This window comes from Heterobasidion irregulare, assembly GCF_000320585.1.
Source record: "Heterobasidion irregulare TC 32-1 unplaced genomic scaffold scaffold_08, whole genome shotgun sequence".
NCBI classification, from domain to species: Eukaryota; Fungi; Basidiomycota; class Agaricomycetes; order Russulales; family Bondarzewiaceae; genus Heterobasidion; species Heterobasidion irregulare.
In genome coordinates, this window is record NW_009258204.1 from 1,239,146 (window position 1) to 1,254,183 (window position 15,038).

General features: G+C 61.1%; 9 protein-coding genes across 9 annotated transcripts; 6 read left to right on the top strand and 3 right to left on the bottom strand.

Moving 5' to 3' along the window:
- Positions 1–1,230: 1,230 nt before the first annotated feature.
- HETIRDRAFT_387178 (uncharacterized protein) lies at positions 1,231–3,048 on the top strand. Its single transcript, XM_009550956.1, has 3 exons — positions 1,231–1,773; positions 1,888–2,470; positions 2,553–3,048. Exons 1-3 carry the CDS (start codon positions 1,492–1,494, stop codon positions 2,642–2,644), a joined length of 957 nt encoding a protein of 318 aa, XP_009549251.1. The 5' UTR covers positions 1,231–1,491; the 3' UTR covers positions 2,645–3,048.
- Positions 2,766–3,239, top strand: HETIRDRAFT_323627 (uncharacterized protein; the record flags this gene model as incomplete). Its single annotated transcript, XM_009550957.1, has 1 exon — positions 2,766–3,239. The coding sequence occupies one exon, from the start codon at positions 2,766–2,768 to the stop codon at positions 3,237–3,239; it is 474 nt and encodes a 157-aa protein (XP_009549252.1).
- Positions 3,240–3,477: 238 nt separating this feature from the next.
- Positions 3,478–4,171, bottom strand: HETIRDRAFT_104296 (uncharacterized protein; the record flags this gene model as incomplete). Its single annotated transcript, XM_009550958.1, has 2 exons — positions 3,478–3,753; positions 3,797–4,171. The coding sequence occupies 2 exons, from the start codon at positions 4,169–4,171 to the stop codon at positions 3,478–3,480; spliced, it is 651 nt and encodes a 216-aa protein (XP_009549253.1).
- Positions 4,172–5,193: 1,022 nt separating this feature from the next.
- HETIRDRAFT_172543 (uncharacterized protein) lies at positions 5,194–5,436 on the top strand (the record flags this gene model as incomplete). The annotated part of the gene is made up of 2 exons (XM_009550959.1): positions 5,194–5,301; positions 5,362–5,436. The coding sequence occupies 2 exons, from the start codon at positions 5,194–5,196 to the stop codon at positions 5,434–5,436; spliced, it is 183 nt and encodes a 60-aa protein (XP_009549254.1).
- An 841-nt stretch (positions 5,437–6,277) lies between these two features.
- HETIRDRAFT_324735 (uncharacterized protein) lies at positions 6,278–6,656 on the top strand (the record flags this gene model as incomplete). The annotated part of the gene is made up of 2 exons (XM_009550960.1): positions 6,278–6,396; positions 6,485–6,656. 2 exons carry the CDS (start codon positions 6,278–6,280, stop codon positions 6,654–6,656), a joined length of 291 nt encoding a protein of 96 aa, XP_009549255.1.
- A 996-nt stretch (positions 6,657–7,652) lies between these two features.
- Positions 7,653–8,348, top strand: HETIRDRAFT_441125 (uncharacterized protein). Its single transcript, XM_009550961.1, has 3 exons — positions 7,653–7,839; positions 7,903–8,025; positions 8,083–8,348. The coding sequence occupies exons 1-3, from the start codon at positions 7,804–7,806 to the stop codon at positions 8,248–8,250; spliced, it is 327 nt and encodes a 108-aa protein (XP_009549256.1). The 5' UTR covers positions 7,653–7,803; the 3' UTR covers positions 8,251–8,348.
- A 53-nt stretch (positions 8,349–8,401) lies between these two features.
- On the bottom strand, positions 8,402–9,370 carry HETIRDRAFT_453507 (uncharacterized protein; the record flags this gene model as incomplete). The annotated part of the gene is made up of 2 exons (XM_009550962.1): positions 8,402–8,739; positions 8,797–9,370. 2 exons carry the CDS (start codon positions 9,368–9,370, stop codon positions 8,402–8,404), a joined length of 912 nt encoding a protein of 303 aa, XP_009549257.1.
- A 753-nt stretch (positions 9,371–10,123) lies between these two features.
- On the top strand, positions 10,124–10,522 carry HETIRDRAFT_104299 (uncharacterized protein; the record flags this gene model as incomplete). Its single annotated transcript, XM_009550963.1, has 1 exon — positions 10,124–10,522. One exon carries the CDS (start codon positions 10,124–10,126, stop codon positions 10,520–10,522), a length of 399 nt encoding a protein of 132 aa, XP_009549258.1.
- Positions 10,523–10,569: 47 nt separating this feature from the next.
- HETIRDRAFT_155992 (uncharacterized protein) lies at positions 10,570–14,966 on the bottom strand (the record flags this gene model as incomplete). Its single annotated transcript, XM_009550964.1, has 15 exons — positions 10,570–11,172; positions 11,326–11,941; positions 12,018–12,074; positions 12,139–12,215; positions 12,287–12,419; positions 12,481–12,702; positions 12,768–12,940; positions 12,971–13,362; positions 13,402–14,125; positions 14,183–14,244; positions 14,303–14,374; positions 14,440–14,597; positions 14,656–14,713; positions 14,779–14,817; positions 14,871–14,966. 15 exons carry the CDS (start codon positions 14,964–14,966, stop codon positions 10,782–10,784), a joined length of 3,270 nt encoding a protein of 1,089 aa, XP_009549259.1. The 3' UTR covers positions 10,570–10,781.
- Between the last annotated feature and the right edge of the window lie 72 nt (positions 14,967–15,038).

Here is a 15,038-nt window from a genome sequence, read left to right on the forward strand (position 1 = left end):
CGATCGAGGGGAAGACCGAATCGGGCTGTCGGGGCCGCGGGGTAAGGGCCAGCGGACCAATCGGCTGATCCCGAATCGACAGCCGAGAACGCCCGAGACAGCCTTTCTCCACACTCGACCGCTCTTTCTCTTTGCTCTCCTCGCCCTTGCCCAAGTCTGTCTCCTCGTCGTCGTCGTCGTCGTCGACCTCGCCACTTCTCTGCACCGCACACACACGTCGCATGCAGCCATGTCGGCGTCTGGCTCGACCATCAAGACTTTTCGCACACGGCTCTACACGGTCCTGCCCCGCGGCGTCGCAGCCTCGGGCTCAGCCCCCGCAGCCTCGTCCTCGCCCCTCACCCGCGTCCGCTCCAACTCTGCCTCGCGCTCGCTCTACACCGCCCCGCCGCCCTCGCTGTCGGCGCTTCCCTTCTTCGATGCCGCGCTCCCGCCGCCGCCGCCGTCGCGCCCCGGTAACCCGCACGTGCTTTCCTCCCGCCTCCCCATCCAGCCCAAGCCCGAGCCCGAGTCGCATCCCACAAACTCGCCGTCTCACACAAACCACTCCCACTCCCACTCCCACCCCGGCCAAGCACCGCCCTCCTCCCTCGCACTCACCGCCCCCCAGTCAAACCACTCCGCCGCAATCCCCCTCTCCCATACCGCCCCCTTCTTTCCTTATCCCCTCTTCTCTTCGCCCTCTTCCCCTGCACACACACCCGTAGACGCCCTCCCACACACTTCCCTCCCGACCAAACGCCACACCAAGCACCGCTACCATTTCGACGTTGGCGCATATGGCATCCCAAAGCACTCCTCCTCCTCCTCCTCGGCCCCTACCCCCTCGCCCCTTTGGGGGCTCTCTCCCAGCCACGTCACCGACGGCCTCGACCTCGCTGTCCAAGTCGGCGAAGATGCATATTTTGTCCGAGAAAACGCCATGGGCGTCGCAGACGGCGTCGGCGGCTGGTCCCGGTCCAGTGAGCACCCTCCTTCCTTTCTCCCTCTATGCATACCACCCATGCACGCGCCCTCCCACGCGCACCCATGCGGCACTCACCACCCACGTGTTTCTCTTCTCTACCAGAAGTCCCCCTCCGAGACCCCTCAGACCCCTCGCCCTCCGCCCTGTTCGCCCGCCGCCTCATGCACTACTGCTCTTCCGAGATCGCCTCCCTCTGCGCATGCCCCCCGCCCCCTACCACCTCCCTCTACTTCCACGAGCCCGACCCGCACACCCCCTTCTTCCCAAACCCCTCCAACGCCTCGGTGCCATGGTCTCCGACGGCCCCCCTCGAGGCCCTCCAGGAAGAAGCTGACGATGCCCTCGAGCTCGACGAGTTTGAGGAGGGCCTCGACGTTCTCTTGATCCTCGAACGCGCCTACGAGCGCGCGCTCAAGGCCCACGTCGTGCCGCCCGTGACTGGGGCCGGGCGGGCAAACACCCCGCCGCCTCCACCTCTCCCACGAGCCCGGGCACGGGAAGGTAGCGCTGAGCCCGTTCCGCTCATGACCGGCTCCTCGACCGCTCTCCTCGCCGTGCTCGACCACGCCCCGCCTGCGCCCGTCCGCCCGCCGCCCGTCCCGCCCGTATCGGGCTTCTACCCCTCGCCGGCTGCCCCGCCGCCGCATCCCAGCGCGGCTGCGGGTGCACACGGCACGACCGCGACCGCGATGGCCGCGATGGACGAGTGCGATGCGGTCATTAGGATCGCGCATCTGGGCGACTGCATGGGGATGCTGGTGAGGGGCGACGAGATCGCGTGGCGGAGCGACGAGATGTGGTGGTCGGTGCGTCTCTCTCTCTCCCTCGTTCGGCGCGCGCGCACGACACTCGCTGACGTTAATTTTGGCTTCCCGTCTATCCGTCGACGCTTGTATGCGCTCTGTTTGCCCCGCATGCAGTTCAACACGCCACTGCAGCTTGGCCCCGCGTCGCGCACCCCGCCGGAGGCCGCGCAGATCCTGACGCTCCCCGTCAAGGCGGACGACATCCTCATCCTCGCGTCCGACGGGCTGAGCGACAACCTGTGGGACGAAGACGTGCTCGACGAGGTCGTGCGCTTCCGCCGGACGTTCCTCGCGCCCTCGGCGTCCGCGCCCACGCCCACGTCTGCGTCTTCTGGCGTTCCCGCCTCCGCGACTGCGCCTGCAGAGGCGTCTGCGAACGGAGACGCGCAGCAGGCTGCGGGGAGGCAGGCGCAGGGCCAGCAGCGGGGCTCGGCCACGTCGCTGTACGGCCGCCGCACGCTCGCGGGGATGCTCTCCGAGGCGCTGTGCTCGCGCGCGAAGCGCGTCTCGCAGATGCGCGGGGCGCGGCCCGGCTCTGGGCACGGGCACGGACACAGACACGGACACGGGAAGCGCACGGGCGAGCGTGAGAAGGGCGAGAAGAGCGAAAAAGGCGTGCCGGTGGACGAGGACGAGATCCCGTTCGCGCGGCGCGCGAGGGAGGAGGGGCGCGCGTTCCGGGGTGGGAAGAGCGACGGTGCGTGTTGTTTCACCCTCGGGTAGATCGTCGTTCGGCGGTGGCTGACGCGTGCGTGTGCGCTTTTTGGTTTGGTCGGCAGACATCTCGGTGCTCGTTGCGGTGATCTCGCCGGCGGAGGCGAAGGAGCGCGCCGAGGGCGCGTCGTCCAAGAGGACCAAGGTGCATCTGTAGCCTGTTGGTGTGTAGAAGGCCGGATTTAGAGCGGAGATCCGCGGCCGTGCGTGGGCGCCGGTCTAGTCAGGCCTCAGGCCTTTTCGGTGTCGCGCGCCGATCGACGAAGTTTTGGCCATCTATGCGTGTTGTTCGTCTGTATCTTTTTTGTTCACGCCGTCTCTCTCCTCTCTCGTTTCTCTCGTTTCTTTTGTTTATGTATGTCTGGTCGCTCGCTCGCTCGCTGCTTTATCCTACTTGCTACTACATGCTCCCTCGCGCTTATTTACATCTGTACTCCACATCTCGCCATCCGTCTTTCTCGCTCGCTCGACCCGCACCCACGCTCACGCGCGCTACGCACATACGTGTCCATCGTGTCGTTATACTCGTACAAACACAAATACAAACCAACGCATACAGTCAGGTCATGAGCGCCGCGAGAAGCTCCAGTGCCGAGGCTCGCTCGAGGGATCTGGGAACCCGCACACAGCCGCACATGCGCGTGCGCGGGGACCGTATGCGTACAGTACAGTACGCGGCGAGGCGTGCCTGTCTTATGGGCCTGTTCGACTCGGTGCCCCAGGGTGCCTCTGGCAGTGAGCGTCGCGCGTGATCGGGATCCCTTCCAGTGCTGGCTGGCGGCGGAGCATTATACTTATGTGGCTTGACGCTCGCGTGCATGTGCTCTCAGACGTGTCGTCGGCGCCATCGTCGATCCGGGCGCGCTGGCGCGCTGGTACCATGAAAGAACAAGGGAGGCGGTCGACGCGTTTGCTTTATCGCTTGTACAGCGAAGATGCCGAAACGGCCCCCTTCCCCCTCGCTCTCCCCTCCGGGCGCCAAACCCGGAGCTAGGGGGCGGCGAGCGAACCGCGCACTGCATAGGAAACAGCGGCCCCTCGCGTCTGCTCGCATCCGTCCTCGACCCATCTATCAATCGCCTCACGAGTCGAGTCGCCCTGACCAGCGACCAACGGAGCCGTGCGGAATTGCCAATCGGCTCGTGGGAAGCAACAGGAGGGAAAGCAAATTATCTCTGCCTTGGGAGGTAGTCGCTGTATGAGGCCCACGCCGATCGGCTGTCGACGCGGGGAGGAACGAAATTGGAGGGCCGCACCGGGGTAGTACTGTAAGCGCCTCAAAACCAAACACGACAGCGCAGCCGCACACAGGGCCCCGTGCGTCCGCCCCGACGAGCGGGTAAAACCCCGTGCGCGCATACGCATACGGGGAAACGTCGCCCGAAGGACGAGGAGGTGCAAAGAATTCGGTGCCGCGGCGCGTGGGTCGGCCACCCGCTCGAGATGCGCCGACGAGAGCGCGTCGAGACCGCCGGTGTCGAGCATTAGCACGGCTTACCCACAGGCACCCAGGAATGCGCGCCCATTCGCCAACGGAGCCCGTCCCGCACGCATGGATGGACCGCCGTACGTCCCCGGGCGTACCTACGAGGGTGAGAGCGAGGGGGGTGGAGAGGAATAAATTCGGCGCCGCGGTGCGTGTGTCGGCCACCCGCTCGAGACCGCCGGTGTCGAGCATTAGCATGGCTTACCCGCGCGCCCATTCGCTGACGGAGCCCATCCCGCGCGTGTGCATGGACCGCCTTACGTCCTCGGGTGTACATACGAGATGATGAGGAACGAGAAGCTGAGACCATGGCTGCGTGCCCGCCCGGTGCCGGTGCCCGCCAAGCGCGTTTTAACAGCGAAAGCATGACTGATGCCTGGGACACAGCGCGTGACGAAGCCACGTCGCGGGCTTCGCGCACTGCCACTACCTATTCTGGTGGTCCGGCTTGAGCGCTGGAGAAAGGAAGTTGATGAGCGAGTCCTAGAGCAGAAGACAATAAGAGACTCGCACTTTCTTGCCCTCGTCTTTTGTCTCCTGGCGGAAAGTCCAATTAACGTGAGATTCGGGACCAACGAATAGTGGACCCACTCCCTATCCTCCCAACTTAAGCGCGATGACCTGTCGGCGAGCACCATTTATTGAGGATATATATGTAATGGCCATCGCGACGGTCTGGAGCAGGGATTGATAATTAGCTAAGCATTCGAGGCAGGAGAGCGGCGAGCATACATTCATATTTCATGTAGGCTATACGACATCCGCGTAAGTTTTGATAAAGAGAGTCATCATCGATGGCTTGACGAGAGAGTACGACTGAACATACTGCAGATGGCTGAACCGTGCTAGGATGAGGATGTTACCATTGTTCTGTATCTTAGATCCATGTTGTCTGGTACTTCATGGGAGTTGCGATATTGCCTAGGTACTGTTAGCGAGGTAAGAGTATATGGAATACATATGCCATAGATGGGCCACACAGATCAGATGAGGGGCGATAGCCTCACTTCAATGACGTAGCCATGTAGTCAGACTGAAAAGTGTTAGGCAAGTAGAAGAGGCACATACTTACCAGGATGTTTGCGTGGACGATGGTGATGGTCGAGAGGCAAGAGGCGATATGATCCAGACTGCTGAGGGGACGCCTTATATACTGTAGGGCATCCGCGCAGTTAGAAATTCGCACTCAGAATCCGTATATCAGCATGTGGCGGAGATGTATGACAACACAAGGACACAAATACAAGGACCCACAACTGATACGGTCCGATCAAGATAGGACGTCGACTAGCCGCGTCTTTTGCCATCTAGCTATCGGCCTCGAGGAGGTGAGTCCGCCTATTTTTTTTGATATTCCGCATTTATTTTTGTGGAGTGGAGATGTATAGGTGGAATGTTCCTTCCTATCAGGTGCTCTGACTACGTCGCAAGCAGGAGGCAGGCGCGCCGACATGGCGCAGTGAACGCAAGCCACGTGCCAGCAGCGGAAACCGGTGTCGGGGAACCCTCCATTCAAGAATCCCCACATAGAAGGTAGAGATGGTACGCGTTTCAAGTTGAATGATCATCAAAAGGATCGAATACACGCTTGAACGAGGTGAGCGAATGAAGAGAACTCGCGGCGAATTGCCACCTAAGTTGAATCGCCAAACACGCACGTGCTGCGAAGTATTACTCCGACCTTCGCAGCCACCAGGTCGGAGTTTGCCAAACACTGCCATTGCCGGCTTTTTCTCAAACAGGCCAGCCTCGGCGCTCCATAGGCCAACAGCAACACTCATAATCTCCCTTTTGAGTATATGGATAGGCACAACCTATAGGTGTATGGGAAGACATCTGACGGCGCTGACGCACTGAGTCTAATACGCGTGCGGATCGATCAGCCATTGATCTGTAGGCGAGTAGTCGAGACTCGACGCTCCTAAGTAGGCTATCTATGTTTCTTACTATCTATCATTGCAATAACACTCTGACTCACAGTTACAGAGTTGATTGTATTTTGATTTAGTGCTTTCCACGGACTTGGTTCTCCTTCGCGAGAATGCTCACTACACATATACCGACCATTCCGCCAGACCTAGATATATTGGTAATAAACGCCTAAGCGCTGAACCAAGGTTGCTTGGGCACACAGCATTATGGACATTGACATTTGACTCTGAGTTCGATTCTAGGGCTGGTTGTGTAGACTTCTATAGAACCATAGTATGCTCACTCGTTCGATCTCGCCAAAGGTTGGACGTTCAAGGTTTAAGCGAAGTACTGCAGTTTGGACATCAGAGATGCCTGGCCACACATAACAAAATGCCGCGCGGCGCTTCCCCTTTGACTTCAATCCCTTTTACTGGTGTATCAACGTATGATCATACGAAGACGGGAGATGATCGTCTCATCGTTTTGAGATGTGGATTCACCACCTTTCTGTGAGAACAGGTGAAGGGCTGTGATTTATCTCTCCAAGTAATGTATCTGTCAGTTGTAGGTGGATGTGCTACTGATGACTGTATGTAGGGCTCGGTCCTTCGGTGACGAGTGTTGGAAGAGCCCCTTGAGACACACACCCCGGACTAGAGCTGTCTCAAACGTTCAGGATCGCCTATGCATCGCTCCTGTCGAGTCATGTTCGGATCTTCCACGTCTTCCGATGCCTAATAGCCCCAGATCTCGGCCCGCCACTTGTTGACCGTTTATAACAGGTATCCGCGGGCGTCCGTGGCTGCTGCGCCCGGACTGGAATCTGGCAATTTTTCAGGCAACACCTCCGTGATGCTTCTGCTATCGCTGCTAATGGCAATCGGCTGTCGTCCTCAAAATGCGATTAGAGATGTAATATGACCTACACCTGCCTGTAGGTAACATCTCCAACAGCTTAATCCAAACGACAAGGTAAATATCCAGTCCTCCTTCGATGATGATTCGATGATATTCACTTGCATCCTGGGGATATACTAGGTTCAAGAATGATGCTTTTCGAAGGTTCGACACGAGTCTTCTCGGAGGATGAATTAGTGCCATGACATAAGCTCTGTTTCAGATTACCTGCTGTTCTCCACCACTCATCAGTGTTCTCGATGGCCGTTAGGCTAAGTTATTTTTATCAGTGATTGATTCAGATTGGCATGGTTGCAGCCATGTGTATATAATTTCTACACATGCTTGTACGTCCGATCATCAACACTTGCTGGTGTCGGCCTCGAGTCTTCGTTTCCTTGAAGCCAGTTCTACAGCTCGAACAATGTTCATGGTACGTGTAGGATCATCCTCTACCTCTCTAGCTGTGGATATCTGCATCGTATGCCTGGTGTCGCGTCAACCGGGGTCAATTGTAGAAACATAGCTGTATCTTTGTTTGAAGGGTGTATAAAGTCGCGCTATGTTGTCTTCTGGGTCTCAGTATCAGCATTTCTACTCTCTACCTCCGCAGTAAATTGTCTCATTCATGAATCCGACAGTAAGTTCGTTGTTGATTCTCGACTTTCGACGCGATTCACTAACGTCTGGAGATCTAGTCGACCGAGCCAAATGTTTTCTCCGATGGTTTTCTCGCGAAGACCTTCGGAGTCGATCAGGCAACAGACCTCATCACTCTGTTCACCTCAGACGACGAGGACTATGCAGATTATATTTGGAACATCTACTATGGTGGAAGAGTCATCCCCCAGAAGCTTTTCGTGCCGTTCGCGGGTACAGCGCGAGAGAAGACCGAGCGCGAGAAAAACAAACCCCTTACTCGCCCGCGCTTTCTAATACGCAAGGAAGGGGGTGTTGGCATTCCCCTTGCTGACATCGTCAGCGGGGACCTCTCCGCTTTGCAAGGGTACGATGCCCCGATGGGCAACAGAAGCTCGATAAAGTTAGACATTTGGGTACGCCTCATCCTCATCTGCGCTCAGGATCTACAGTGGTACGATGCTACTCCCCGTGTACAGCTCGGGGGATACCGCAGATGGGAAAAACAGATACAGACAAAGGATGACACGGCTGCTCGTAAGCCTATCACCTTCGAGAAGCTTGTAACGCACGTCGCAAACCGTGTGAAGGACTTTCTCGAGGTAAGTGCTCCTTCGCAACACTGTTATGATAGTCGCAGCGAGTTTGACCAACGCCAGAGCGGTGAACGAGACCCGACGAGACAGATGGACCTGGAATGGACCATCAAAGGAATGAATCAGACAGTGCAGGAAGCTCACGAGATATCCGTGGAAAATCTCGCTCTCATTGGGGTGACGTTCGTCTCCCAAGGAGCCATTATGCCGCTTCTGCAGCGCATGTCCTAGTGTAGTCTATCGCAGGCTCGCCTTTTCTCGAGAATTTTTGATCGCAACCTTATTTTCATTGCTGTGCCATTTAATAATACGTAATGTTTTGACGAGCCAAAGTTCGAGAATACACGTTGAAACAAGCTACAAACCGAAGCCCAAGAGAACACTACGGGTGTGTTTCAGTCATAGGATGGTGAGACTGGTCATCGGCGAGCAAATCCGAAGAGGCAAGAGGCAGTACCCAGCTTGAACTGTCGTCAATCCAGCGCCCGCCTAGAAGTAACGACGGCTCGCGCGTCGCAAGGTCTTCTAGAAAGGCGGGATACGACGGTGCCGTGCCGGGAGGCTCGACAAGCAGATTGCCCCCGCCGGCGGTGTAGTATAGCTGTGTATCTTCAAACGGGCCGTCGTGGAAGGGAGAGACCAAGGCGACCAGGCTTTCAAACGTAGCCCGCGGATAGACAGAGTAGGCTGTGTCGTGTGTGATAAAGTTCATGACCGATGCTGAATGAAGGATATTGAGTTCAACCGAGCAGGGACCCAGGAATAGGACGGACGTACTGCACCGCGAACAAAGAACAACCTCGATCGGGGACCTGAGCGCAGCGACGAGCCGAATCTCCACGCTTTTGTTTGATCCCCGACGGGCCGCTGAGTTCACGAAGGTATAGACACCAGCAATGCCTCCCACCCATTGTCCGTGGGACTCCATTTGCTCGTATTCATCGCCGATCTCGTCAATCGCGAGCTTAAACGCACCCGAGTGGCCTCGATCAGGCTGAAAGACGTATCCAGAGTCTTGGATCCAGTCGCCGACGTCCTTCAAGTGGTCCCTTGGAACACAGATCTGCAGCACGAGATTCGGATCCCAACGCGAGCGAGCAAAGAAGTCGGCCGCGGCAGCTCCAGAGATCACGGTATCCGTCCGTGCTTGAAGAGAACGAAACGTGTCGGGGCGATCGAAATAGTGCGAGAGAAGGCGGTCGACATTGAAAGTGCGCTGGAGGTAAGACTGGAATGCATCGCGGCTGATGCGACATATCCGAGAGAGGCGAAACAGAGTGACAGTAGAACAGTAGTCAAAGACGTTGTCGTAGATGGCCGGCTCGCTGAAGATGAGATGAATGAGAGTCATGGTTGCGGCGTGAAGCAGAACGTGATCGCCGCCAACTTCACCCAGATTATCGCACTCGTTCAAAACTCCCACGGCCTTTTCGACAATGTAAAATATCTTCTCACACATGTCTTCATCCCCCGCCCGCTTCACCCCCTCTTACGACCACACAGGCAATGTCTCATTGGCTGTATCCAACCGAAGATTCAGGGGGCTCTGGCTGTGACTGGGCGGCCCCACCGCCCTGCTACCGACATTCCTTCTAACACAGATCATATACTTGCCGGCCAGCTCGGCCTGTGCATTGCGGGCGGCGGTGGTCGCTCTTGGGACATGGGTAAGGCGTGGGTGGCCGTAACGAACAGATCGATCATTATTAAATCCCATTCATTGTCTTATCAAGGTAGTAGAACCCTATGTTAGACATTACAAGTACGAACGATTCTCCCCGCTCTTTCCTCTGTGCTGAGAGATCGATCATCGAAGGCTTGACGCACCGGCAAATACTCTGATCCTCGAAGCATCTTGACAGTTTTCGTGTCAGGTCTTTCGCCACCTTTCACCACTTGAGCATGAACCCACAAGTCTCAAAACCTTAACAAGATGGGCTGCTGCCATGGCACCGGCCCGCCTCGAACAAATCACTGAACGCATCGAAAAAAGAATTTTGGCGCCCAGGCATTGATGACGGCGGCGGCGGCTACACCCATTAGCTAGACCAAGGAGCTCGTGCTGGGATAGCAGCCGCACCCGCAGAGAACGACAACATGCCCTATGTCGTCGACTCGTACCTACCGACAAGACCGCTACATTATCATAAACCCGCCGAGCAACGGCACCACTTTCCTCGACGACGACGAGGATCCCACTTGGGAGCCACCAGACGACGATCTCGACAACTGGAATGGCGATCCCGAGTGCACTGCGGCGGATACACGAGGTCCACGGGCCGTCGCGGCGATTGCGGGAGACGGAGGAGACGAGCCGGCGGGCGGGTCAAGCGGTGGCTGCGGTCGGGTCACGGCTCGCTCGGAGCATCCCCGCATGACCGCGAATCGTCTTAGCAGCCAATCACGTCGTACATATCCGATGTACATGTCTACCTCGTTATTTATTCCCATGTCTCCATTTTTTCTTGAATCAAAACCACTCTTGGGACAGCCCGAGAGCTGAGTGTCCGCTTCCGCTTCCACTCCCATCAGTGTTGCCCCCCAACGCAGTCTGACATCGCACGCGTTCCATACCGTGTTTGATTCTCCACGGATGACGGACCCCTAATCATCAACCAGCGACAATACATCCAAGTAAATACTATTCGCAAGACATCGCATGGGTAATATACCGTCCAAACAAACCATCGAGCAATACGCCCAACCAGCGGCCCACATATAGATCACACCAACCTCAAAGATCCACCGAACACCACACCGCCTCAGTTCACGATATTATCCTCCGCGTCGCTCTCCATCGTCCGCCTCGACAGCGCGCCCTTCCCACCAGCCCCGACAAGGCTCCGCCGCCGCTCCTCCACGAGCGAAGACGGCGGCCGGCGGCCCTTCAACCCGCCCGCCGACGCAGGCGGCGACGTCGCGCGCGGAGACCCGCCCGCGCCGCCCTGCAGCGAGTGGCGGTTCAGGTTCGCGACCATGTTGCTCACGCTGCCGCTCCCGCCGGGCGTGCGCGGCGGGCGCGAGCTGCGCGGCCCGCGGAGGCGCGACGCCTCGCTCGAGACGGTGCGCGCGAGCGAGGCGCGGCCCGCGCTGAGCGGCTGGTCCTCGTTCACGGACGGCGACGGGCTGCGCGAGCCCTTGCCCGAGAGCGGGCTGGCGAGCGCGGGGGAGATGGGCGAGCGCATGCGCGCGGACGAGGCGGGGCTGCCGGCGCGCGGGGACGGGGCGTAGCCCGGGGACGCGGGCTGCGTGCCGACGACGACGGTCGCCGCGGACGGCGTCTTTTCGTCGGACTCGGGGGGCGGCTCGGCGAAGGACGGCCGCGGGGGCGGCGATGCGTCGTCGAGCGCGGGCTCTTTGAACGCGGCGGGGCGGGGCGGGAGGTCGTCGAGCTCCGGGGGCGGCTCTTTGAACGACGGGCGCGGAGGCGGGGCGTCGGGCTCGGGAGAGGGCTCCTTGAACGACGGACGCGGGGGCAGGGCGTCGTCGTTCGCAGCGGGGGGCGCAGGCGCAGGTTCGGGTGTGGGCTCGGATTCGGGAGAGGGCGCAGGCACGGGCTCAGGCTCGAGAGGAGCGGGGGGCTGCGCGGGAGACGCGACGGCCTCGACGGCCTCCGCGATCGGGCTCGGCGACGCGCCCTGCGCGACCCACTCCGGCTGGCGCTCGCCGGCAAACACCGGCGTCGGCGCCGAGATCTGCGGCACGGGCGGCGGGACGGGCGGGGGGACGTTGCCACTGGCGCGCTGGGCAGCGAGCCAGTCGCGCGCGTCGGTGCCGACGGAGAGCCTGCTCCTGCTCATGCGCATGTCGACGGGCGCGGTGCGTTTCCGGAGCGGGACCTTGCGCTCTGACTCGCGCTTCTTCTTGGCGAGCGTCGGCGGGAGGACCGCCGCGTAGTGCGTAACGAGGTCGACGAAGAACACTGGAAAGCGGTGGGGGTCGGCGGCGCGCCGTGGTCTGAGGATCGGGAGGGGGGGGGGAGGAACGCGGGGACTTACGGGCGGGATGACGGTCCTGGATGGACATCTCTGTCTCGACCTTGGGCCGAACGACGGCTGTGCGGGGCATCATTCAGCGCCGACCCCCAACACGACGAGGAAAAAAACCGCGACGACCCACCTCTACCAACAGAAAGCGCGAGCTTCGTGATATACACCTCGTTGCTCTCCGCCGCCTCTGCGGTGGCGTCGATGAGCCTGCCCAAGCGATACACCGTCAGTCAGTCAGCCACCGGCGCCGTCGTCGCCCCGCAAAAAAAAAGACTCACGAGCGGAGGTGCCCGACGATGGCGTCGAGCACGGACAGATGGACCCTCGGCCACCGCTGCAGCACGGTCTGCAGCGCCTCGATGCGCAGCTGCTCCGCCTCGGGACCCTGCTCGCCCTGTGCCGACGCGCCCACTACCGCGTCCGTCAGCCCCTATCCTCCGCGCGCACAACTGCAGACGGGAGACACACGCACCAGAAGGGTATATCCGCCGGACGTCGTCCCAGCCCTCCCAGAGCGCGAGCGGTGGGTCGAGCTCGAGCATCCAGAGCTTCACCGTGCTCGCGAGCACCGGCGCGTCGTACTTGTCCATGATCTCGAGCGGGATCGCCTGCTCGGGCGGCACCGCGTTCAGGCTCTCGCGCAGGTGGTGCACCGCGGGCAGCGGCACCTCGTATATCCACACCTTGCGTTTCTCTGCGCCGGCCGCTTCCGCGTCAGCACGCGCATCGCAGAAACGACCGCACACGGGAAGCACTCACCGTCGTCGCTCGGCAGCCGCGCGTACGCCGCCGCGAGGCCCGCAAGCAGCGCGGGCACCACGGGCGGCAGCGCGTCCTTGCGCTCCTCCCCGGCACGCAGCGCCGCCCAGCCGCCCTCGGCCCACTTGCGCAGATCAACCCCAAACAGCACGTCCGCGTCGTCGTGCGCGACGCTCTCGTACACGGGCGCGCGCGGGCGGAACGGGCCCGTGCGGTAGCGCTCGATGAGCGCGAGCAGGTCCGCCTCGGGCAGGAACGCGGCGATGCGCGCGCGCGAGCGCTCCAGCGCCGGCTCGAGCGCGCGCGGCAGGTTCGCGAGCGTGCCCTGGAACTGCAGCAGCACCGTCTTGACCGCGCGCAGCCGCTCCGCCTCCCACGTCTGCAGCGTCTTGAGCGCGTCCTCGATGCGCTCCTCGAGCGCGAGCCGCTGCCGGTCGAGCTTGCGCACGGCCACGCGGTACGCGCGGTCGGCCGCGTCCGCGTCCGCACGCGCGCGCACGTAAGGGGGCTCCGCGCTCCCGCCGGTGGTGGTGTTGAGCGCCTTGGAGACGACGCTGAAGAGGTTGTTGGACCGCTTGACGAGGTTGTCAGCGAGCTTTGCCGTCGTCGGCGACGGCGCGACGTCGCCCGCGGCGGTGGCGGTGGCGGTGGTCGCGGCGCCATGCTTCCCGAGCTCGAACGCCTTGGGCCTGAACTGATAAAATGCGTCGTCAGACGCCTCGAACATGTTGCCAAACTCGCCGATGCGGCGCAGGAGGCCTTCGCGCTCAGTGAGGTCGCGCGCGGCGTCCTCCGCGCGGTCGAGGCTGTCCCCGAGGCCCTGCACGTTGTGGACGAGCCACGTGACGAGCTCCTCGCCCGTGAAGCAGTCCTGGTACTCGCCGAGGATGGGGAAGCGCACGGGGCGGAGCGGGAGCTCGGCGGCGGCGCGGGCGAGGAGGTCTGAGATGGCGGAGGGTGGGAGAGAGAGGCCGGCGAGGAGGAGGGGGGAGGGGGGCATCGGGGGCATGGGGGACGCGGGGGGCTGGGGGATGAGGAGCTTCGCGGGCGGGAGCGGCGGGGACAGTGGCGGGGGCGACATGCTGATGTCGTGGACGGCATCGGGGTCGAGGGCGCGACCCTTGCCCTTGTCGGGCTTGGGCGGGGCCGGGGGCGGGAGGTCGTCGGGTCCGGGCGAGGCGGTCGCGTTGGCGGTCTTGCGCTGGATATCCTTGAGGCGCTGGGCGATGCGCTCGGAGATGCTGGCGCCGCGCTGAGGGTTAAGACGCGGACTGGCGGACGCGCGGGCGTCCCGGGGGGCGAGGCGCGGCGAGGTGGTGTACTTGTCGCTCAGTTCGCTGCCCGGGGCGAACTTGGCGCTGGCGGACGATCATCAGTGATTTTCGGGGTCAAGAGAGATCGGGTGAGCCGCTTACTCGTCTTCGGCCTCGTCCGCCTTGCGGACTTTGGCGAGGTACTGGTGTTTCAGCTTTGAGACCTGGAGACAAGAAGGGTGCGCGTGAGAAGACGGCGGTGCGAGACCGATCGCTGCGCACCTCGCCCTGGGCGTGCTCGTAGGAGCGCAAGTAGCCGTCGAGGAGGGTGGCTTTGCTCTGGTGAAGGCGATCCTGGGGGAGGGTGTGTCAGGACGGTGCGCGGGAAACGGGTGCGAGTGCGAGTGCGGGGTGCGCACCTGGTAGGCCGTGGCCCATTCGTGGAAGGGGTCGAGGACGAGGGTGTTGAGCTCGTGTGCGATGGACTTGTGTACTTCGCCCTGCTTTACGGATTCAGCCTGGAGGCCGCGGAAGGCCATGAGGAGGGTCGCGCCGTCGTCTGCGGTGAAGCCCTTGCCTGCGGGCAGGAGAGATGGGCTCGGGAAGGGCGAGGAGAGTGGGCGCCGGTGACGTACCTTCTGGGGGAGAGTGCATGAGGGCGGAGGCGAGGTTGGCTTCTGCATCTGCGCGAGCCTAGGAAACGAGCGTTGGGTGAGCGGAGACTGGGCGGGGGCGGGGGCGGGGGCGGGGGGACGCACCCTTATGAAAGCGACTATTTCTGCATTCTCAGCGGAGCCCTGTGCGATGCGCGGTGAGTGGGGGCGAGAGGAGGCAACGTGGCACGGCGGACCTGTTCTAGCTTTTTGTAGAGGACGTCGAGGCCCTTTCTGTAGTCCTGTGACCAGAACGAGTTTGAGAAGGACAGCGGCAGGGAGAGAACCGCCATGGGAGGGCAGAGAGGAGGGAGAGGGAGGAGGAAGGGGCTGAGGCTGAGGCTGAGGCTGAGGCTGAGGGCAGC